Here is a 23,210-nt window from a genome sequence, read left to right as displayed (position 1 = left end):
TCCTGGGACAGGCCCGCATGGGGCTCAGGGCTTGGAAGGCCTCCCTCCCCAGGGGCCCCCCACCCTCTCACGGCTCCCTCCTCCCAACCCTGAGCTGACTTCTGTCCCCACGTGTGGGCTTCCCCCAGAACGTCATGAAAGTGGTTACACAGTGTGCAGCCCCTGGCATGGGGCTCTGCCCGCGCGGGCAGCTGTATCCAGAGGTGTCTGTGCTGTTAGCCTCCAGCCACGTCCCGTCACTGCCCGCCCGTCCCTGAACGTGGCTCGGCCTAGCCGGCCGCCAGTGGATGAGACCCTCCAGGCTTTGCTGCCGCAGACAAAGCTCCTGGCACTGTCTGCCCCTCAGTCTTCGTGTGGACATCCTGGATCTTGTGAGCTGATACCAGGTGTGGGACGGCCGGCGGGATCGATCGGCCAGCGGGATGGCCGGGGGAGGGTCAAGCTGACGCTCGGAGGAGCGGCTCGGCTGTGTTCTGCAGCGGCTGCCCTGGAGCCATTCCCGCCGGCATTGCGGTCCGGCTGCTCCCCACCCGTCAGCGCCTCTGCACACCACCCTGCGAGGTCACGGCGACCCTCTGCAGCCTCGGGAGGTCGCCTCACAGCGTCTCGGGGCTTCCTGGCTATTCAGGTTTCTGCTCAGAGAAAACCTCTAGTCGGGGCCTTTGACCGACTCTTGCGCCAGACCGTTAACTTCTCGTCAGGAGTGTCTATTTGGGGCTGTGAGGCGCCTCTGGTCTGGCGGGCACAGCTCCCTTACGGGTCTATAACTTGCAAACACCTTCGAGGTGACGGCCGCCGGTTCATCTTCCTGCTGGGAGTTCAGAGCACAGGAGCATCCATGTTTGGATGAGGACGGACTCGCCCGGCTCTCCTGGCGGCCTGTGCGTCTGCTGTGCTGCCTAAGCCCCACGGCCGGGCCCCGCAGCCAAGATCACTCTCCTGAGTTCTGCGGTACAGGCACTTGCGTAGGTCTCTGACCCACGGGGCTAATCCGCACACGGTGCAGGTCTCGCGTGTGGGCATCTGGCTGTGCTGTCACCAGCTGTGAAAGGCCTCCCCTCCCCCATGGAGTGGCCTCGGCGTCCTTGTCATTTCCGTGCAAGTCCGGGGACGAGCTGGTCCGCAGACAGACAGCTGGGGGTCTCACAGGGACCCTACAGAAGCTGCGGACGATCTAGAGAAACCAAGGCTGAGACCCTCGGAGAAGAGCCGCGGCCACACTCCCGAGAGGCCTCCAGGCGTGTGGATGAGCGGCCACGGCCACGACCACGCACGGCAGTGACACGCCACCGCTCCCGGGCGGCTCTAGGACCTTGGACTAACTCCCCTCTGCCCGCATTAAAAAGAAAACGGACGCGTCTCTCCTGTAGTTGTAAGAGCTGCACAAGCCCCTCCGGGCACATCTGGGGAGCAGGAAGCAGCGGAAGGAAGCCGCAGGACAGAGCGCGTCGGCCGTGGGGCATGTGGGAACTAACCGAGAACGGCCCGAAAATACCCTCAGAACACAAACGCACGGGCACACCGCCGAGCGACACCCAGCCCCCCGCCGGGCCGTTCGCGGGGCTGCGATTCCAGACGCGGGTGGACGGCCTCAGCCCGGGCCTTGAGGTGCCCCAGGGGTGGGACGGCCCGCTCCCGCAGACAAGGACACGGTGCCTGGGGGCCGCGGGACAGGCAGCGGCGGAGCCAGGATGCGGCCCAGGTGCCCGAGGACCCTGGTCACACAGGACACCGAGGGCCTCGCCGTCCAGGCGGGGTCACTCACCTCATCCGACACTTTGAATCTCCGCAGCAGTGCCACGACCTTCTGCTTGAAGTTTTGTTGCTGCGAGACAAGCAGGACAGACTCAGAACCCAAGGGGGCAGCCCCCCTCGGAGGACACGCAGGCGCGGTGGCAGGGAGGCCAGGCCCTCCCCAGCGTCTGACACACAGCTGGGGTTGGGCCCAGACCCAGGGGGAGGGGAGGGCGGGCAGCATCTCCCTCCAGGGCCTCCGAGTCGGCAAGGCTGCCGGCTCCTCCCAAGGCCCCACCTGGCCCCAGCAGCACCCGGCAGCCAGCCCACAGCGGGCAGGGAAGGTGGGGCTCAGCAGGGAGCCGGAGCCCCACTGCCCAGCGTGGCCCTGGGTCTCCGAGGCTGGAGCCAGCCGCCCCTGCCCCCCTCAGGGGGTGTCCCCAGAAAGGAGCTCCCCACAGCCCTGCACGGGCATCAGGGCTCTGGACCCGGAAGCGAGGCTCCCAGAGGGGCTGGCACGCTCCCCCTGCCACACCGGGACCAGGCCTGGGTCTGCTGGCAGAGGGGTGGGGGCTTCTGGGGCTGAGCTTGCGTCCCACGGGATCTGTGGCTGCCAGTGTGCGGCCCAGGCCGCGCCCGTGCACACAGGGCAGCTCGGCTCTGGGAACTCCCGCAGGGCTCTGTGCCCAGTGGTAGGCATCTTATGATGGCCTAAGGCCTCTGCCTGGACCTTTCCCCCAGATGAGAAGCGGGACGGCCCCGCCAAAGCCCGTGGGCCACCGTGCCTGCTGCGTGGCTCAGATGCCGAGTGCAGAAACAAGGCACCGGCTTCAAACAGCGTGTCTGTTTGAAGACACGGGACAGAGACAGCCTCCCCAGCTCTGCTCGTGGAGCAGCCTGAGCAGGTCAGCCATCACTGCCCCCATGCCCGGCCCCTTGGACCAGGGGCAGCTGCCCGGGATAAGCACAAGGACCCCACCAGTGACACTCCCATGGACGATGGCCAGTGCCTCGTGGCCCGCCTGTCGGCACAAGGCTATGGAGTCTCCCCGCCTTCACGCCTCACCAAAGAGGCCAGGCCATGGGGGTCCCGGACGGCTGCCTCACATCCCAACCCCCACTCGGGGCCCCCAGCCCCCAGCCCCCCTTTCCCCAGTGTTAGTAAAACCAGTTTCCACCGACCCTGGTCATGGACGCCGTTCTTACTATCGATCGCCGCTGCTTCTTGGGTTTCCCCACATCAAAGTCCTCCTCGTCCAAGTCCTGGGGACACAAGCACAGGGCTGGCAAGGGCACCCCCGAGCGTTGGTGGGGCTGCGGCAGGACCCCCCAGGACGGGAAGCAGGCGCCAGCAGCACACAGGGGCCGGTCCGGCCTCCCATCTCCCTCCCTCACGCTGGCTCGGGGGCCCCCAGCCGTCCCCACCGCATCCGCGCACGGAGCTTCTGAGGGCCACGGCCCCGCACACCAGGCCCGGCACGGAGCGTCTGAGGGCCCCGGCCCCGCACACCAGGCCCGGCCTACCTGTCCTTGCACGGCATCGTCGCTGGCCTCCTGCTCAGAGGAGAAGCTCTCGTACTCTTCCTCGGAGTAGTTATCTACGGAACGAGCAAGCGGAAGGGGGGGCACCCGGAGGTTCCGACTGGTGTCCCGGCAATGAGGCGGCGCCCGGAGCTCGGGGCCCCTGGACCTGCCGGGAGCCGTGCGCAGTCCCCGCCCCCCCAGGTGGACTTCGGGGGGAGCAGGCCTGCGCTTCCCCACTCCCACGGTGGCCTCTGTGGACCTCAGATGCTTCAGCCTAGATTTCCTGCCCAACTGGGCCCCTGCATGCCCTCCCACACCTCGGGGGACAGCAGCTGCCATTGTGATGGGGGCAACAGCCGTGCTAGGACCCGTGCCTGACCTTGGAAGGCACCGCGGTCAAGCCCAGACTTGCCAGCGGCTGAGCTCACGCGCCTGCGGCCCAGGCTCCCAGGGTGGCCACAGTGATGCCGGCGGGGCTGGAGGCCAGACACCCCAGGCCTCCCCGGCTTCTCCAACCCAGCAGGCGGGGGCCACGGGCAGCCGCACTCACCTGCAGACTTGGCCTTGGGCCCCGCCTGCATGGCGCTGTCCTCGTGGTCGATGGGCTGGCTGGACAGCGAGAAGATCCAGATCTCGGCCACCTTGACGGAGGCCTCCTTGAGGCTGCTGCAGAGGCAGAGCACCTGGCCACCCTCGGAGGGGTGCTGCATCACCTGGGGGCGGGACTTGGTGCTAGGAAGGGCCGTGAGGCAGGGCCAGCAGCTGTGGCTGGGGCCGGGAGGGCGGTGGGAGACACGTCCGTGGGGCAGGAGGACACTGGCTGAGACTCTGGGGGTCAGTGCCAGGCCCAGCCACCAGCGACCGACAACTGTCAGGGAGGGAGGGTCTGTCCAGAGGCTGCGGCAGGAGCAGACTGTGTGTGAGGCTGTGACTCTGGGCCACTAGGCCCCGGGATCTGCGTCCAGGGACCCGTGTCCGTGGGGCCCCCAGGAGGACCAGCCACCAGCACGGGTGGGGGGGTCTTGAGCGGCAAAGCCAACACCTCCCCAGGCCAGAGAGTCCTTGCCACCATTCCGGTCATGAGAGACTCCAGCTGACCGGGGACAGGCTCACACGCTGCGCAGCGCCCCCTGCGCCCTGCCCAGTGACATCGCGGAGGACACCCCTGCGGGTCGGACCTTCTGCCTTGGGGCTCACTGGACCAAATCCAGGTGTCGGGACTTTAGGACCCGATTATGTTTAATTTGGGGAGCCTGACCTGGGTGCCAACTCTTGAGTGCGGACATGAAATTTTGGGGAAAGGTAATGTCTGTGACTACTACCATCTCAGAAACCAAGCCAGGAAGGTCAGCCAGCACCCAGACGCGTCCCCGGGCCCACGTGTGCGCAGCTGGACAGACACGTGCCCGGCCTCCCTCCGCACAACCCCACACCCGTGCCACCTGCCTGGAGGGACGCTGTCGGGAGTGGTAGGCAGGTAGGGTCTGAGGGGAAACAGGAGGCCGGTGGGCTCGACCTGGTGCCGTGGGCACGGGGCTCTTGGGCCAGAGGAGCAGGGCAGGGGCGGGGGGTCAGCCCTGCCCTCCCCCAGCTGGGCAGCGACAGCGTCACCGTTGCCTGGACAGCCCTGAACACGACCCCATGCGGTAAAGGCCCCAAAGCACAGAGGCCACGAGGGCTCTCGGCTGTCCTCCTCCAGGGCCCAGCCCAAGGCTCCCAAAGGCCCTGTGGCAGGCAGGGGCAGAGCCGGAACCCTCCTCCCGAGCCCCACGCACGGAACCGCAGGTCCTCTGAGACTCAGCCGCGGCAGCCGGTCGGTTCCGTTTGCGCGAACGTCCTCTCCTCGCCTCCTCCACCAGCCAGCGCGTGCCGCCCACCTGGGCAGCCCACGGGCCAGGGCCATGCCCACGGGAGGGGACGCAGATGCCCAGAGAACACTCTCCCTTGGGGGGGCACAGGACGGACCCACGCTGGGCCAGAACCCACCCACGGCCAAAGGGCGGCGGCTTGGGCCGTGGGGTCAGGCCGGGCGGAGGCCTCTGGCTGGGCGGGGATGCGCGCACCTCGGCCATGTTGATGGAGCCCGCCGCCAGCGTCTTGTAGCCCAGGATCGTTCGGTTTTTGTACCGCTTCCTCCGCTGCAGCATGATCTGGAGCTTGTTGCCTTCTCTCTTCAGGAAGTGAGGGTACTGCAGAGAAGGGGGTCACGGCTGCCATGTGTCCCCGCGCCACGCTTGCCCAGCACCAGTAGGCCTTGGGGGCTGTCATAGGCCTCCACCAGGGACCCAGGGCAACCGCCGCTGGCTGACAGGAGCAGCTGGCTAGGGCCCCTTGGTCATGAGCAGGGTCAGCCAGTGCACGTGACCACGGCGTGGACGGCAGCGGACGTGGCCCCAGAAGGGGTGCTGGTCGGAGACCCCAGAGCCTTCTGCAAGAGCAGGGTCACAGGCATGAAGCAGGGCTCGCAAAATATCCCTTAACACGTGCAGAAGCTGCACACCCTGCGCCGTGTTCCCGCGCTTCGAGACCGGGAGCTGCGTGTAAACGATGTGCCAGGAAAGCGAGTCTCGCAGAAGGAAACCTTCACACGGACCCCAGAAGCTCCCGCAGGAGCAGAGCTGGGGTCACGGGCTCCCACCCCAGGCACAGCCACGCCGCACGCACAGAGAGGCGCCCGGGCGGGAGGAGGGAGCTGGCGGGATCCCCGCGGATGGGTTGCGCTCCCGCGAGGCGACAGAACTCAAAGGGGTTTGCAGGGGGTCGACACTGAGCACGTCTGCGGATCTACATGGTGCCCGCCTTCAGCCACGGTGCGGAGAGCACAGAGGGCAGGGTGCACGCCTGCGGGGGCCTCGGGCCGGCCTGCTCCCACCACAGACTCAGGCTCTGGAGGTCCCGGGGGAGGAGGGTCTGTGTCATCTGGGAGCGGCGTGTCCTGGACGCACCAAGCCCCTGTGCCCCGCAAACTTCCAAAACTGAGGTCTGTGTTCCTCCCCGGGACCAAATGGCCTTTTAAAAGTTTGTTTATTCATGTATGTAATCTCTACACCCCACATGGGGCTTGAACTCACCACCCTGAGATCAAGAGTCACACACTCTCCCAGGGAACCAGCCGGCCGCCCCCACAACGGCCCGAGAGTGTGTCTGGGCCTCTGCGCGTTCTGTAGCGCGGGAGGGGGAGGGCGGGTGGGATCTCTAACGTGCAGCACGACCGAGCGAGGACACCGCGGGGCCGCTGCCCCAGCCCCCGTGCCGGGCCCACCTGCAGAGAGAAGGTCAGCGCCAGGTCCGTCTCCACTTGTCCACTGGGGGGCAGCACGATCTCGTGGGAGCGCAGGATCCGCTTGGAGCCCTGGGACAGAACAGGACCGGCTCCCACGGTGGCCTCGCACAGGACATCGCTCCCTCCAACCCCGCAGCGAAGACCCACAGATCAGGCAGCAGCGCCCAGGTTCCCAAACACACCCTTGGGGAGATTTGTCAGGAGCCTTAAAAATGTCCCCTTCTGGGGCGCCTGGGTGGCTCAGTGGGTTAAGCCTCTGCCTTCGGCTCAGGTCATGATCCTGGGGTCCAGGGATCGAGTCCCGCATCGGGCCACCTGCTCCGTGGGGAGCCTGCTTCTCTGTCTGACCCTCCCCCACCTCATGCTCTCTCTCTCCTTCTCTCTCAAAATCTTAAAAAAAAAAAAAGTCCCATCCTGAGACCTCCAAGTCCTCCCTTAGGTGGTCCAGGCTGCTCCCTGCCACATTTAATGTAACTCCCGGAAATCCAGCAGTGGGGTGCGGGGGAGTCAGAGGACAATGCTGGGGTCTGGGGGGTCACGGGACAATGCTGGGGTGCAGGGGTCACAGGATAATGCCTGCAAGGACCCTTCTGCATTCCTGCGACAGTGGACAGGTGAGTGACCGCCTCCCCAGGGAGCCCAGTGTGGCAGAAGAGGGTTCTAATTACAGCACAGCTGCCCTGGCCCAGGGTCAGAGACCAGAAGTCTAGAAACACATCCGAGAACACACAGACATGGATAAAAGACAAACATGCTATTTAATAACGACCCTTCACGTCACCAGGAAAAATTACTAAATAGTAACAAATCATTAGTACAAAACGTCCAGATCCTCGCCTGAAACCATATACCAAAATACAGCCCGAATGGGTCACAGATCTTCTCATAGTACAGCTTCCAGAACAGCTGCCCCCAACCCACGGAGCGGAGACGGAAGGCCAGGGCAGGAGGCCATGGATGGACACCACGTGACCCCTGCCTGCCGGGCACCAGCAGCCATCAGATTCAGAGCAACAAAGAGCAGCGGCTACCAGGGTGTGGGGGCTGGGGCTCCAAAGGCGGCCGACGGGGTGAGCGGGCAGACAAGCGGCTGAGGGCAGGAGCGGGCTGTGGGTCCGGGGCAGAGCACAGACGTGCGGGCAGACAGGAGCGACGGGCAGGGTCCCGGGCACAGGGCGGGGCTGGCCCCCCGCGGGTGCCTTGCCCAGCGGATGCCCTCTGGGCCACGTGGCACCCTGTGCAGGGGTCGGGCTGTGGCCCCTATGCCTCTTCTGTACCAGACCCCTCAGAGGACCGGAGCCGACCGGCCTGGCTGGGAGAGGGAAGGCGGTGGGCACAGGGAAGTGGGCACAGGCAGCGGGCACAGGGAAGCGGGCACAGGCCCCGGGGAAGGCAGGCCGGCCCACGCCCTCGGGGACCTGAGGGGCGGGGGGCTGCTGAGGGCACAGGAGCAGGTCTCGTGTCTCAGGGAAGATGGCCCAGCGGAGGGTCTGTGGGAGATGCCGGGCACTGGAGTGGACGGGGCAGCCAGTGAAGGGGGCACTCAGGTAGCAGGAAAGGCGCGGCTCCCGGATGGGGAGGCGGTCGTGTCAGAGGTCAACGGTGGCAGATTCAGCGATCAGGGGTGCGTGAACTCCACCTCGCTCTGAAGCCCTGGCAAGACCATGAGCCCTCCTCGCCAGGGGGCCCAGAGCATAGCCCGGGCCGCAGGCGGGTCCCCCACGGGCCGGTCCCCGTGCAGCCGACGGGCAGCCTCGCACGCCTGGCTCTGACGGGAAGTTACCGCAGCCTCTTCAGGGAAGCAAAGGGTTTCTTCGGATCTTAAAGATGGCGGCAACCGACGGGGAAGCTGAAGACAGGCCTCGCACGTGAGCGCTCAGCTGACTCGAGGGCCCGGAGACCCACGCGCCGGCGAGCCCCGGTGGGCCCGCACTGGGAGGCCCGGGCCGCGTCCCCAGCACCCCACGGCCCGTGAACGCGGGCTCCAGAGCCTGGGCCTGCGGGTCTAGTTTTGCCAGCGCACTGGGACCATTTTCCCTGTCAAGCGGCAGGGGCAGAGGCCCCCCTGTATCCTGAGGCAGCCGCAGGCTCCCCGGCCCCAGGCCCAGGGGAGGGTCCAGAGGTTGGTGTGCTGGCCCCTCCCGCCCTAGGCGGCTGGGGCCCCCTCACCTGCATCTTGACGGCAATCACCACCGAGATGAGCTCCTTCTCCAGCTCCTTGAACACCACCAGCTTCTTCAAGGTCAGGCTGCACAACCTGCCAAGGGCAAAGGCTCAGCGGGGACTGCACCCTCCCACACCTCCCGGAGCCCCAGGAAGGCCCCATCCTAGGGAGAGCCGGCCCCCAACGTGGCCCCCTCAAGAGCCCGTGTGGGGGGCCGGGGGGTCTCCCGCCTGCGGGGCGGCTCCAGGCAGGTCTGTGGGCAGGCAGGCCGGGAGCCCGCAGGGACCGGGTGCCAGCTATGGAGCCCCTCTCCCAGCTCCCGGAGCACAGGCCTCTGCACGCCCCGCCCCGTTCCCCGCCCCCCCCCCCCCGATGAAGGCCAGGATCGCAGCCCAGACCCCAACTGGCCTGCCCTTCCCCGGCCTGCGCAGGGCCCCTGGAGACACCAGCAGCTCTCCGGTCACCCCTCTGCATACGCCCACCCCTCATTGCCCATGCCCCTGAGCCCACGGGGAGCATCCATGAACCCTTGTGCTGGCATCACCACTCTAAGCGTGGGGTGCAGGCGGGGCATGAGGGCCCTGCCCAGGGGAGGCCTGGGCCTCGGTCCTGGTCCTCATGTCCCGGTCCTTGGCTGGGAAACAGCAGCGGCCGTGCCTGCCTTGCAAACTGGCATGCAGGACCGCTTCGCCGCCCGAGGCTTCATGGTCCCAAAGGCAGCAGAGCCACCCGTCCAGGAGCCAGGGGAAGAGGAGCCCAGGGTCTGCGCGGGGCAGATGCCGCAGCCAAACTGGCTGGGCCCCGCCTGCAGCTCCTGGAAGCCTCGCTCACTTTCCCGATCGGATGTCAGCCCGGTGCTCACGGGGACAGCTCCGGGCCCACACGGGGACCGCAGACCCCCACCCCACCCACGCAGCATCAAGCCCCGGAGTCACACAGGTCCCCCTTGGGGCCGCACACCCCATGCCCACCTGCGTTCAGCCAGCAAGGTCTGCGTCTACACCCGGAACAGCGGGGCAGATGCTGCCATGGCCCCTCTTCTGATCCAGAGACCCAACGCTCCTCTGTCTGCCTCAGAGGAGGCATGGGGACACGGGCGCCAGAAGGAAGACCCCGGCCCCCTCCACTCCCCATTCTCTCTATCCAGGCAGCAGGGAGCGGCAGGACCAGGCCAGGAGCTCAGGTCTGGACACAGGGCCTGGGTCTACTCAACAGGGTGGCTCTGGAAGGTTTCATGGGCTCCGTGAGCACCTGCCGGCCGCCCACGGAGCAGAGACACCCACCCCCATCCTGGGCTTCCTAAGGAGACCCCACCGACATCCCAGGCATGAAACGAAGACCCCACTATTCTGTGTTTTCTTAGATTCCGTATTTATCTACTTGACGTCCAGTACTTATATGGCCAACAGCCGGCCAGGGCTGCTTACAGCCCTCCTGGATCCAGGGCCCGTACTCTGAACCCCTCCTCGTCCAACCCTCAACGCCAACCTAACAGCCCCCTGCCCTGCACACCCAGGCCCAGGAAGCAGACAACCAGGAGCTGCTCCTGGCTCCCTGTGCCTCAAGGTCCACCGGAGTGACTCCGACCAGCTGATCCGGAGCTGATGCCTCGCCCGCAGAAACCCCAGTGACGCCTCTGGTCTGGGCCTCACCTGCGGTCCCTCTGTCCCCGACCAGCCCCGGTGCCTCCCCGCGGCCCCGGGCCCGGCGCCTCCTGTTCTGGGAGGCGGTGAACAGTACACCCTCCTCTCACCGGCACTGACCTGTCTTGCTGTCACGCAGTCCCCCTCACAAACCAAGACCAGTGCAAACCACCGACTCCCGTCCTGGGCCCACAGCCAGCCACGGTGCAGCACTCGGGGCCACGAGGGTGCCGAGGGCAGCAGGTGCCCTCAACGGAGCCCAGAGGAGCCAGGAGACAGACACGAGGGCTTCCCCGGCCAGCAAGGCCCCTGACCCGCGGGTGCCCATGGGAAGCACAGCCCGCTCCACCCACCAGGCCACTCTGGCTCTGCAGGAAATGAACTGGGAAAGAGAGAGAATGGTGAAAGCTGTGGCTCACGGGGACGAGCACCCACGGGGACCAACCACAGCCAGGCACAGAGGAGCACCAGCGCTCTGAAGAGGACTGATGTCGTGAGGCGCCGGGGTGGCTCCGTCGGTGAAGCGTCTGCCTTCCGCGCAGGTCATGGTCCCAGCGTCCTGGGATCGAGTCCTGCCTCGGGCTCCCTGCTCCGCCGGGAGTCGGCGTCTCCCTGTCCCTCTGCCTGACGCTCCCCCTGCTTGTGCTTGCGCTCTGCCTCTCACTAATAAATACATAAATATTTTAAAAAAAAAAAAAGAACTGAAGTCGTGTAAAGTACGTTTTCTGATTACGATGGACTCATCTAGAAATCAATCGTGGGGGCGCCTGGCCGGCTTGTCGGCGGAGCACGTAACTCCTGATCTCGGGTCATGAGTTCGAGCTCCACGCTGGCCGTGGAGCCGACTGACAACAGACAAACAAAAAGAAATCAATGGCGGACAGAAGGCCAGAATCACCAACCACTCCGGACCGTAAGCAGCACGCGGGCCCGGGAGGAAAACTCGAAGGATCCAGAAATACTTTGTGCCGACCTTCAGTGAGCTACAGCTCGAGCCCCGAGGGCGGCAGCCGGAGACCTCCCCGCGCTCACACCGGAGCCTCACCTCAGCAGGCAAGTGAGCGCAGCAAGGGAGCAGCCAGGACAAACGGACGCCCGCCCGGAGCGGAAGCGGAGAGGCCGCCGGAATAAAATACCAAACGAATACAAAGAGCTCCCCACACCGAAGAGCCATGACAGTGATGGCGTCTCCCGCCCAACAAAGACAAAAGAGAGGACACCATGAGCCCCACCAGGAAGGAAAGAACCCAGATCGCACGGGGGCACGCAGGGGCAGAGGCCACGCGGCCGCCGCCGCGGGTCAGGCCAGGCGCTTGGATGCCACGTACCACGACGTATCCACCCGTAAGCGCAGCGCGGCCGGCCGGGCTCGGGGAGGCCCTGAGCATCTGAACAGCCTCATCTACCAAAGAAATTGAATTAGTAGCTTTAAACCTTCTGAAGAACAAAGCTCCAGGCGGGTTGAACCAGGTATCAAAGGACGAAACATCAGTTCTACGTAATCTCTTCCAGAAAACAGAAACGGGAGGATACATCTCAGCTCATTTTATGAGGGTCAGGAATTACCCGGACTCCAACACCAGACAAAAACACACAAAAAAGAAAACCACAGACCAATATCCCTCTATGAGCACAGACGTAAAGATCTTCAAGAAAATATCAGCAAACTGAATTCACTGTAGGTAAACGTAGCGGCTCCTACACCGACCCAGCGGGGTTTGCCGCGGGCAGGTCTTCGCTGGAAACCAGTCAGTGAGACTCACCTCATCCACAGGCTCACTTAGACAAATCATAAAAACTCCTCGAATGGGGGCGCCTGGGGGCTCAGTCGCTGGGCTGCCTTCGGCTCGGGTCATGGTCCCAGCGTCCTGGGATCGAGTCCCGCATGGGGCCTCTTGCTCCGCAGGGAGCCTGCTTCCCCCTCTGCCTCTGTCTGCGGCTCTGCCTGTGCTCACTCTCTCTCTGACAAATAAATGAATAAAATCTTAATAAAAAAAAATCTCCTCAAATGATTTAAACAAATCGTGACAAAATCCGACCGCGCTTGTGGTTAAAACTCTCGGTGAACCAGGGACAGAAGAGAACGTCCTGGCCAGCCGAGGTCATGCTGGCGGCGGGACGGACGCCCCCACCCCAGGACCCGGAGGCACAGCTGCGCCCTCACACCCCTACGGCACGGCACAAAGCTAAAGCCTTGTCCTGCGCAATAAGGCAAGAAAAGTAAATAAACGGCAGAAGGGGAAGGGGCGGCTCAGTCGTTAGGCCGCTGCCTTCAACTCGGGTCGTGGTCCCGGGGTCCTGGGATCCAGCCCCGCATCGGGCTCCTTGCTCTGTGGGGAGCCTGCTTCCTCCTCTCCCGCTGCCCCTGCTTGTGCTCCCTCTCTCGCTGTGTCTCTGTCAAATAAATAAATAAAATATTCCCCAAAAAATAAAGAAAGAAAGAAAGAACACAAGGACTGGAAAAGGAAACACTCAGCTTTGCCGTCTTCTCTGCAGACAACGCAACAGTTTGGAGAGAAAACCCCCCGGAACTAATGGGCTGAGCAACAGCAACGATACAAATTCAACGTGTGAAAAGCAGTCCCATTTCTACGCACCAGCAATGAACGATTAGAAGCCAGTTTTTAAAAACTCCCATTTATAACAACTCCAAAACAGAAAGAGAATACCTAAATTTAACAAGGCCAGCGCAGGACCTGCAAGCGAGGGCAAGGAGCCAGCGCAGGGTCAGCAGGCACAGGGGAGCCGGGCATTAGCACTCCCCAGACTCCCCAGGCCGGATCTACGGTTCAGAGCCCGGGAACCCCAGCACGACACTGTCGTAGATGACAACAAGCTGGTTCCTAAGTGTGTGTGCAACGGCAAAGGACCCAGGATACTCGAAAGGATTTTGGAAAGGAGACGCAGGGGAGGCGGGCAGGGGCCACAGACGCAGGAAATCAGGGAAACTGGACGTCATCAAAGTTTCGTGAAAGAGGGCGCCTGGGTGGCTCAGCGGGTTAAGCCTCTGCCTTCAGCTCAGGTCATGATCTCAGGGTCCTGGGATCGAGCCCCGCATCGGGCTCTCTGCTCAGCAGGGAGCCTGCTTCCTCCTCTCTCTGCCTGCCTCTGCCTACTTGTGATCTCTGTCTGTCAAATAAATAAATAAAATCTTTAAAAATTTTTTTTGTGCGAGAGTAGCCAGAGAAGCTAAGTCTGGGATAAAATACTTGCAAAGTGCATATTTGACAAAGGGTTTGATCCAGAATATATAAAGAACCTAACTCAACAGTAGGAAAATCAAGACCCCAGTTAAAAAATAGGCAAAAGATCTGCAGACACGTCACTAAAGAAGACACACGGACAGTAAGCCAGCCCATGGAGAGACGTGAACAAGCCATCGGAAGCGAGGACTCGCGACCTCGAGCTGACGGCGCGGCTGACAGGCACTAGATGTGCTCCCGTGCGCGTGCCTCCAACACCGGACCGCTCGGCGCGCACGTCCACGCCAAGACTCCATGTGGACCCTCACGGTGGCTGTGTGCGCAGAGGCCCACGCCTGGAGACACCCGTCAGGCACAGAGGAGGGAACCGGCCCACTGCACCAGGAGGCTGCCTGGGGACAAGGGGAGCAAAGCCCCGACGGAGACAAGCATGCACACACGCACAGGGGCCCACGCTGGCCCCCCACGTGGGAAGAGCGCCCAGATCCAAAAGGCTGGGCCCTGCACATCAGGCCACCACCGCGGCGTTCTGGAAGGCGCGCACTAGCAGCCCAGGGGTGCAGCAGCCACGGCGGGGGTGGGATGCGGTTCTGGGTGGGACCATCCACGGTCCTGAGCCTGGCTAAGGGGGTAACAGGCAGGTCGGGCTGCAGACAACCATGGGGGTAGCTGAGTTCTGCTGTGAGTTTCAAGAAGTTATTTTTCAAAAGTTAGAAAAGCCAGAGGCCCTCAGGGATACGCCAGCTCGCCGCAGACAGGAGGCTGCTCTGAGTGTATCAGTCACCAGGCGACCCGCACGTCCCTTCTCTGGGATGGCCTCTCGCCTCTCAGGGCTGTTGCGAAACCTGCTTCTAGACAATCTGTCTGGGCAGGGGCCGTGGGGGTCCCCGAACGGGCTGCTCAGAGCCTTCTGTCTGGGAGGCCTGGTGGCTGGCGTCTGCTCGTCACAGGGAGAACTCCAGAGCCCGGGGCAGAGCCGCTGGCTTTCTGTCGGACGGGAAGGGTCTCCGTGCAGCCGCCCTGGGCAAGCTCGCCGTGGCCCAGAGCCCGTCTAAACGAGCACCCGCCCACCTCCTTCAGTCACGTCCCCCGTGTGGCGGGAGAAACCCCAATGAGTCACTTGGATTTTCCTTTCTTTTTTTCTTCCTCTTTTTTTTCCTCTCAATTCTAAGACACATTCAAGCTGATGCTATTTGTGCAAACAATATTTAAAAAGCACAAAAAGAAACATTTGCATATGGGCAGAACACACGACGGTGGTTTTTATGCGAGACCGGCTCCGAGAGCAAGGCCTGAAGGCTGGAGTACAGATCAGAGCCCAGGACGAGATTTATTGCATAATACTTGGCCCTCAAGGAAATCATGAGCAAATATACTAAAAAACCCCACAAACGATGATTCATCACTAAGCCAGGGCTGTCAGTGTGTAAGACGCCCTGTAACTGTACCAGACTCAGCAGCAACAGAAGAGGAAGCCGAGCGTATCCTAAACACACGGTCAGTGCACCACGCCGCCCCTCGGTCCCCCCGACTCCTGTCCCGGGGCACCGGCCCCACACGGCAGGCTCGCGCCTCCCTCTCACATGACGTCTGCTCAGAGGAGTGCAAAGCCAGCCTCCACACCGAACCCTGGAGAAGCAGCGTTCAGGTCTTCTGAACCCGAGAGGTGTGGGGCTTAGAGAGCACGGTGATGCCACGAAACCACAAAATTCCTGCTGTATCCCACAGCAGAGACTAACAAGTGTTTTCCGCGCTGACTTGAGATCTTTTCAAGGAAATCGGGGCCAGAACCACAGACGTACGCCGTGTGCCCCCCCCCCGCCCTCCCTTTCCTCTGGAGGGCCTCCTTCCCGGGGGCTGCCCGCTGTCCCCAAACCAGCCCTCCTCCGTGTTACCTGGGGCTCAACTTCCCAGCCAGAGGCCAGTCTTGCCAGGCGGGCAGCTGGGCGAGGCCACTGAGGGGGATGAGGTGTGTGTGTCACGGCGGGCGTGCTCCCTTCTCCAGGCTGCAGGGCGCCGTCTACACGGCCGCCTGGGACACACCTGGGACACCAGGCGCTGAGGCCAGCAGAGCCCTCGGGGCCTGGGTCATAGACACCGGCACGGTTATGCGGCAGCCGCTGGCACCGGCTCGGGCTCGGGCTCCCCATCGCTGAAACAGCAGCTGCGCGCCGGGCCGTCGGGCATATGCGGCCATGCCACTGCCTCTTGAGGCGTCTGGTTCATGTCCCACTGTCTACACGTCCGTGACATGTCCCTTCCACGGAACAGCCATGCACGCCCCTGCCCGTCATGGCCTCCTCCCCGAGCAAACACACAGCTTCTCCATCTCGCCCCGGCGGCCCCCAGGCTGCTGCCAGCGACCCGACACGGCCGACGTGCTCCGGGACTGCACCTGCCCCGTTGCGGGAGCCCCGCGGAGGGGCCCGGTCGCAGGCTCCCAGCTCCGCGCCCTCGGAGCCGGCCAGAGCCCTGGCGCCGTGCTCCTACTGGCCCAGGGAGGTGCTGACTCGCATACGCCCGTGTCACGGTCCTCCGGCGGCCACCAGCGGGGGCAGGTCCCCCTCGCACATCTGCTCTCTCTCTCCCTCTTCTTCCAACGCGCCTGTCATCACGGATCGGCGCCTACCCTGACCGCCTCACTTCCCTCAATCTCCGGACGAGGGACCGCCGGCTCCAAACACGCCGTCCGGGACGCTTCTGGCGTTAGATGTCCCGCGAGTTTGACCGTCTTCCCACGGGGCCGCTTTCCTCCCAGACTGCGGAGATCACCCCGGCTGGAGGCCGCCACACGGGGGGGGGTGCGCGACGAACACCTTCGTGATTGACGCTTCGGGCACCCCGTCCCCACAGATCCGCCTGCGCGGTCACAGCAGGGCGCTCGGCGAGGGGAGGGACAGCCACCTGCTCCCTCCGTGGGGCCCGGGAGTCCCGTCCTCTCCGAAGCGCGCCGTGGTCACGCGTGGGCCATCGTGTACCCCGGAGGGCGGCCGGCACGTCTGCCGGCCTCGTGCGGTTCCGCCGGCGCGGCTCATCCCGTCAGACCCCGTCCCGGGCAGCCGTCCCCAGCGCACGCGACGCCTCGCCGACCCCCGGCCCCGCCAGCGCCCGTGCGCCCGACCTGTGTTTGGGGGAAGCGGGGTCTCCGCACCCCTCACTCAGCCGCTTCCTGTTCTCGAACGAGGGTAGACGTGGCTCCTTAGAGCGTCTGACGTCCTGGGTTCACCTCATTCCCAGGGAGCGACCAGCTGCTTTTAGGAATAACATTTACTTTTGTTTTTAAAGGTTTTATTTGTCTGTCAGAAAGAGAGCGGGAGCATGAGCCGGTGGAGGGGCAGAGGGGGAGCAGGCTTCCCGCCGAGCAGGGAGCCCCATGTGTGCCGGACCCCAGGACCCCAGGACCCCAGGACCCCAGGACCATGGCCCGAGCCGAAGGCAGAGGCTTCCCGCACCGAGCCCCCCGGGGCGCCCCCACATTGTTCTTCTCTGCCGCAGGCGACGCTGCAGCAGACGGACACCAGCACGGCACTGAGCCGTGGTCCTGCTGCGGGGGACACACCCAGCTTCGCCTCCACCTTCAACCTCTAACTTCCGCAGCACCTCACGCCAGACAGGACTCAATTCTTCAGGATTTGGCAAAGTTCGGGGGCCTGGATGGCTCAGTGGGTTAAGCCGCTGCCTTCGGCTCAGGTCATGATCTCAGGGTCCTGGGATCGAGCCCCACATCGGGCTCTCTGCTCAGCAGGGAGCCTGCTTCCTCCTCTCTCTCTGCCTGCCTCTCTATTTGTGATCTCTGTCTGTCAAATAAATAAATAAACTCTTAAAAAAAAAATTTGGCAAAGTTCACCAATAAAGCCGTCGGATGCTGTCTGGGAGAAGAGGTCTTTACGTGACCGAACCGCAGGGTAATTCCTGCCCTCTCTGGCACCAAGCCACTTACTGATTCCTAATCGCACGAAACCATCCCATCAAGCGTCATCTGACCTGACTCGCCCTCTCTGACTTTTCCTGGGTCCACTCACCCATGCCACGGTTACGGGTGTGCCTGTCTCCCTTGGCCACGTCCCCTGGAGCCTGAGCCCGTCGCCCTTGCCCAGCAGTGGGCCTGTGCGTCGTCCACACTGTGTCCGTCTCCCTGAGTTTGGCTTTAGTGTCTCGGTTGCTCTATTTTTCCAGACTTGCGCTGCCCTTGCTGTGGCCTGAGCTGGAAGACGCGCCCACGGCACAACACCCACTCGGTCCCTGACCACGAGGCCTGCCAGGGCTCAGGACGGACGCTGCCACGGGACAGCAACGTGGGCTTCTGGACTGCAGGTGGTGGCCACTGTCCCACTCACAAGGGCGACCTCCTCGCCACCTCGGGGCTCAGGAGGGCGGCCCCCGTTCCGTTCCATGAGAGCCCAGCCCCAGTCCCATGTCCCCCACCTAACGACGCTATCACAGCTATCCCTGTGTCTCGGGGGACAGAGGGCGTCTCGTGAAAGGTGCCTCTGTCCCGGGAAGGGCGTGCCTGGACCTGGGTGTGTGAGGGGCCCTGGACACCTGAAAGACTAAGTCCTTGAGGTCTCTGCTTCCTGCCAGCAGGACTGCTGCAAACACTGAGGGACACACAGGGACAGCCACACATCCCAAAGACCCGGCAAGGCAGGGGCCGAGGAGTGCCTGTGCGAAGCTGGCCGTGACGGTCAGCAGAGGCACCCACGGCCCAGGACAATGGGCGCCCAGGCTGGGCTGTCCTCGGGCTAGAGGCGGGTGCCAAGCCCCCTGCCCCTGCGTCTCTGTCTCTCCATGCCAGCTCTGGGCGCCGTGGCTTCCGCATGTTCTCAGGTCAGTGGTCCTCACGGAGGGCAGGAGGACAGGCCTTTGGAGAGGTCCTCCCAGCCCAGGGCTGCTGCGAGAGCTTCCCGTGCCGAGGCCACGAACAGAGGCTGGACCACTGGGTCATGAGGGCATCTGGGGGAAGAGGAAGGAGCCGGCAGGGTCGGAGGGACAGCAGCTGGGCGGGAGGGCAGAAGGACAGGACGACACCCTAGGAGTGGGGACTTCGGAGGCTGGGCCATGGCCACTCTCAGGGTGACCCGTACCAGTGAAGGCAGAGGACCTGGACAGCAAGCAGGGGCCAAGTCCAATGTGGGACTGGGGTGAGGCGTGGGCCCCTGGGATAGGTGGCCAGTGGGCAGGCCGGGGGGAGCAGAGCAGCCCATGAGCGGGAGAGTGGGGTCGCAGAGGCCTCCCCTCGGGACACCCAACAAGGCCCTACAGGCTGGGACACACACAGCCAGGGGAGAGAGGGCCGGGTGCTCTGCCCTGGGAAGGCAGGGTCAATGGGGTTCTCCCAAGGTGGTGACACGAGCGGCGGGGAAGAGGCGATGTCCTGGAGGCCCTGCTTTTGTGAGCTTTTTGTGAGCTGCCGACCAAGCGGCATTTCAGGAAGCTCACCGACACCTAGTTTTGCAAAACTTTCCTTAGATGCAAGACGGGCCAGGCATTTCCACTTTCACCAGTGTCGTGTGGTTAAAGCCATGCAGGGGCTGCTGGGAGGTCGTCCGCCCACCCTGCCGAACCCTGGGGACCCACATGCATGCTCCCCGCAGGAAAGGAACACTGGGGGTCCCCCACGGCCCACTCCTGCCAGAGAGCCGGCCAGCACCACGCCCTGTCGCAAAACAAAGACCTAGGCCCACCCACCTGCAGAATCTCAATTCCACACTTGGAGGGCAGAACCCCAAGTCGGGAGACAAAGCTGGAAACAGCACAGGCGAGACGGACCACCCCCCAACCTCACGTGTGTGACACAAACCAGAGACGGGAGCCCAGGGCCCTGCTGCCCCCGGGGCTGTGTACACGGTGGCCAAGGAGGCATCCGGCGTCCCAGAATCTCCTTTAAGCCTCTGCACTCCCCAGAGCCTGGGCAGCAGTGGCACTCGCAAGTAGGGGGGTCCAGGCAGGGCACGACTGGAGTCCCTCTGGCTCTAGGGCGAGGGACAGAGGAAGGTCAGTCCGCACCTGAGGCCCTCTGGCCAGTCTGACGCTTTGGAGACCAGCCTCACTTGGAGCAGGACCCCAGCCACCCCCATCCCCTGGGCCGCTCCCTGGGTCTCCAGCTGGGCCCAGCTAGACTCGGAGAGGGTCAGCGCTGGCCAACACCATGGTTTCTGATTTCAACTCACCGCCCCTGCCCTGAGGGGGTGTGACTCTCCTCGGTCTTCTTTTGGGGACGGTAAGGCCAAGTGTAGCTCAGTTTTTATTGTGGTAAAATAAACACAACATAAAACCTTTTTTTAATTATGCAGCTCGGCGGCAGTAAGCACACCCAGTGGGCTGCACACCCACTGCCACAGCTCCAGAAGCTTCCATCTTCCCCGAGGGCCACTCTGGCCCCATGCACGCTCCGCGCCTCGCCCGGCCCCCCCGCGCCCCAGCCCACTGTGTCTGTGCGGACAGACTCCTCTAGGGACGTCCGGTGAGGGGTCACAGGGTGCCTGTCCTCCCGCGAGTGGCTGAGGTCAGTCTGTGCGACGTCCCCGCGGTTCAGCCGCGCAGGGGCAGGTGTCGGGACTTCCTCCCCTGAAGAAGACCGAGGAGGCGTCCACGCGCGGACGGACTTCTTCCACTCACCCGCCGCCGGACCCCTGGGCTGCTTCTGTGGCCTGGCCACTGTGAGCCACGGAGTGTGTATTCAGACCCCACGGCCAGGCCCTGGGGCCGACACACCAGGAGCGGGACTGCCGGGCACCCCGTGCTTAGCGCCTCGGCGACCCCCCGCCCCGCACCAGGTCCCGCGCCCGCCCACGGTGCGCAGGGCTCTGCTTTCGACGTCTGACCACAAACCTCTGCCACGAGGAGCCTTCCCACAACCCCGAGAGGAAGGCAAGGCTGTCTCCCCCGACTGCCCCCCAGGCCGCCCGGGGCGTGGGAGACCTGTGCTCATGCCCCGCCGAGGACCCTGGGCAGACAGGGCGCCGACAGGGCAGGAAGGCGACGCTGCGCCTCGGGCCGGAGGGGCTGCCCCGTGGGTGCAGGCAGTAAGGCTCGGGCCCGAGCAGCCTGCAGCGGGGCCCAGACGGCGGATCCCGCCTGAAGGAGTGCCAAGGGCCGCCCTGCTCCGCGCAGAATGTCGGGGCTCCTGCTGCGGGACCCCAGGCTCTTAATTCTTCTGTCCACGTCCACCCTGCTGCCGCTCCGTTCTGTGGTTCTTCTCAGCGCTGTCTTGCTCCCCGTGCCAGGCTTTCTGTCTGCCATCACGACGGAATGTTCCGGAACGTTCTTTCACCAGAGCCTCCCATTCCCGTGTCCCAGCTGCAGGCGTGCGCCCCGCTGTTCTGCCGCCTGCTCTCCCTCGCTCTGCGGACCCTGGACTCGTGGCTGCTGCAGCCCGGAGTGGGGACAAGGAGGCCTCCAGGCTCCGCCCTCTGCCCCGAGCCCCGTGTCTGGGCTCCTCGGCCAGCCGCCCACCCACCAGCGGACCTGGTCCTCCTCCTGGGGCTCCAGCCCCTCCTGGCTCTGCTGGGTTTGGGAGGAGGCCCCCGGGCCCGTGTGCGCGCGTGTCACCAGCTGCGTCCACGCTGCGGTTCTCTACATTCTGCCGAAGGTGACAAGCTCCCAACACGCAGCCTCTCTCCCGTGTGTGGCCGGAGTCTTCATGACCACCCAGGGCTGGAGCCTTGGCCATCCTGCCCCGACTCCTCTCCATCTCCTAGAAGCGCTGTCCTCCTGGCCCTGCTCCCGTCAGGCCCCACATCACCTGCCCTGCTGTTCCCAGGTCCTGCTGACATGGAGATGCCCGGTGCCCGCCTCCACCCAGCCTCTGGGCAGGCCCGACGGGCGGCGCCACCCAAGACCTCCCGTGTTCCAGCCCAGGGTCCAAGCCAGTCCCCCGCCTGCTTGTGGTCCCCCCACGGCAGCAACCAGGCCCGAGCTGCAAGGTCACGGCCTGTCTCCCTCCTCGCGGAGGGCGCTCGGGGCCGGGAAGTGCTCACCGCCCAACAGCAGGACCAGCCCCAGGGCCCAGCATGCCCGGCACAGGCAGGCAGTTCTCGCCGGGGAGGAGGGGCCAGGTACACCACGCCGCAGGGAGGAAGGCACAAGACCCCAGCGCAGGAGACCCACTGGTCCCGAGATGGGAAACGTGGACGTTAGTGCGAGCTAAGTCGGACAACAGATGCAGGAAAACAGCCGCGGGCAGACAAAGGACTAATGTCCAGGGCACAAAGCCTCTTACAGAAGCACAACAAAAAGACAAACATGGCACGGAACGTGGGCAACAGCCACAGAGGCGGCCCACAGAAGTGCAGACCATAACCCCAATGACCTCAGGCTCCAGAACCTTCCAGGGCTGCTGTCCAGCCCCTGCTGCCTGGAGCCCTGAGGCTGAGGGCAGAGCAGGACACGCACGCCGCGCCCCCCCCCCCCCCCCCCCCGTCTCACTTTGAAAAGCTCCAGCCACGGGAAGGTCCGTGGTTCCGGGAGGGCCCTGCCCCCAAGCACCCACGGACACCTCCTGGGTACACCCAGGATTTCCGGCCAAACACCCAAGAATGAGTGAGGGCAGCAGGACCCCAAGGCCCCAGGGAGCACCCCCCAGGAGAGGGGGCTGTCTCCCGAGATGTCCACGGGCCCAGACACCTGCCATGCGCGGCACACCCCCCCGGCAGGTGCTCCCGGGGCCCACGAGCCTGCGGAGGCCCCACTGTTGGCAGCACCGCAGACCAGCTCCCTGCCCGCCACCTGCTGGAGCCCAGACCCGTGCTTGCTGCCCGTCCACGTCACTTGTTGTTGACGCGAAGTACATAAAACGTAAAATTGGCCATTTTATTTTTTCTATTTTTTTAAGATTTTATTTATTTATTTTACAGAGAGACAGAGACAGAGACAGACAGCACAAGCAGGCAGAGAAAGAGAGGGGGAAGCAGGCTCCCCGCTGAGCAGGGAGCCCGATGCGGGACTCGATCCCAGGACGCTGGGATCATGACCTGAGCCGAAGGCAGCGGCTTAACCCACTGAGCCACCCAGGTGCCCCAAAATTGGCCATTTTAAAGTTTTCGAATCAGTGGCACTTGATACATTCACCGGTAAGCAATCAGCAGCTGTAACCCCAAACGTCTCATCACCTACAGAGCTGGCCCAGCCCCTCGGCTGCCACCGCACCGTCCTGCCCCAGGCCTGGCAGACACCAGTCTGCTCCCGCCCCGTGGATCCTCCTGTCTGGACGCCCCAAGGACGGGAACCACAGGGCACATGGCCTTTTGTGCCTGGCTTCTCCGCCGAGCACGTTCCCCAGAGACGTCCAGGTTGCAGAGGGCAGAGAAACAGCCCCGTACCCCAGAGGCCTTGCTCGCGCGTTCACCCGCTAACGGACATGTGGGCTATTCACGCCTTCTGGTGACTGTGCAGGGCGCCGTGGTGGACATTCGTGAGGGAGCCTCCCCTGTCTGAGGGGGACAGGCTCCGAGATCCCCGATGGGTGCCCGAAACCTCGGCAGTTTTCCCGACACGCACAGGATACGCTACGTCGGGTCCGACGGCTCACAGCCGCGGACCATCGGAGAACAGTGGTGCAGCTGCACTGCGAGGGGCGCTCTGGGAACATGGTCTGGGTACCGTCCTGCGCCACACCCACCCTGCCTGGGGTGACGTGAGTGACGCTGGCGTGGGACGAG

The 23,210-nt window shown here is 64.1% G+C and overlaps 1 protein-coding gene across 6 annotated transcripts in view; it reads right to left on the bottom strand.

Moving 5' to 3' along the window:
* PACS2 (phosphofurin acidic cluster sorting protein 2) overlaps positions 1-23,210 on the bottom strand; it is a 53,148-nt gene that overhangs the window by 13,739 nt on the left and 16,199 nt on the right. For 4 of the 6 annotated variants that reach the window (XM_032341576.1, XM_032341577.1, XM_032341572.1 and 1 more), the window contains exons 2-8: positions 8,711-8,798; positions 6,521-6,610; positions 5,322-5,447; positions 3,809-3,971; positions 3,259-3,332; positions 2,917-2,997; positions 1,766-1,825 (exon numbers count right to left, since the gene is read on the bottom strand). In XM_032341576.1, the coding sequence (XP_032197467.1) occupies positions 1,766-1,825; positions 2,917-2,997; positions 3,259-3,332; positions 3,809-3,971; positions 5,322-5,447; positions 6,521-6,610; positions 8,711-8,798 (682 nt within the window). The remainder of the gene's footprint in view (positions 1-1,765; positions 1,826-2,916; positions 2,998-3,258; positions 3,333-3,808; positions 3,972-5,321; positions 5,448-6,520; positions 6,611-8,710; positions 8,799-23,210) is intronic. The other 2 variants (XM_032341573.1, XM_032341575.1) reach the window with 1 other exon arrangement.

The sequence above is a fragment of the Mustela erminea genome, chromosome 5 (genome assembly GCF_009829155.1).
Source record: "Mustela erminea isolate mMusErm1 chromosome 5, mMusErm1.Pri, whole genome shotgun sequence".
In the NCBI taxonomy this organism is placed as follows: domain Eukaryota; kingdom Metazoa; phylum Chordata; class Mammalia; order Carnivora; family Mustelidae; genus Mustela; species Mustela erminea.
This window is presented reverse-complemented; position numbering and strand designations above follow the sequence as displayed.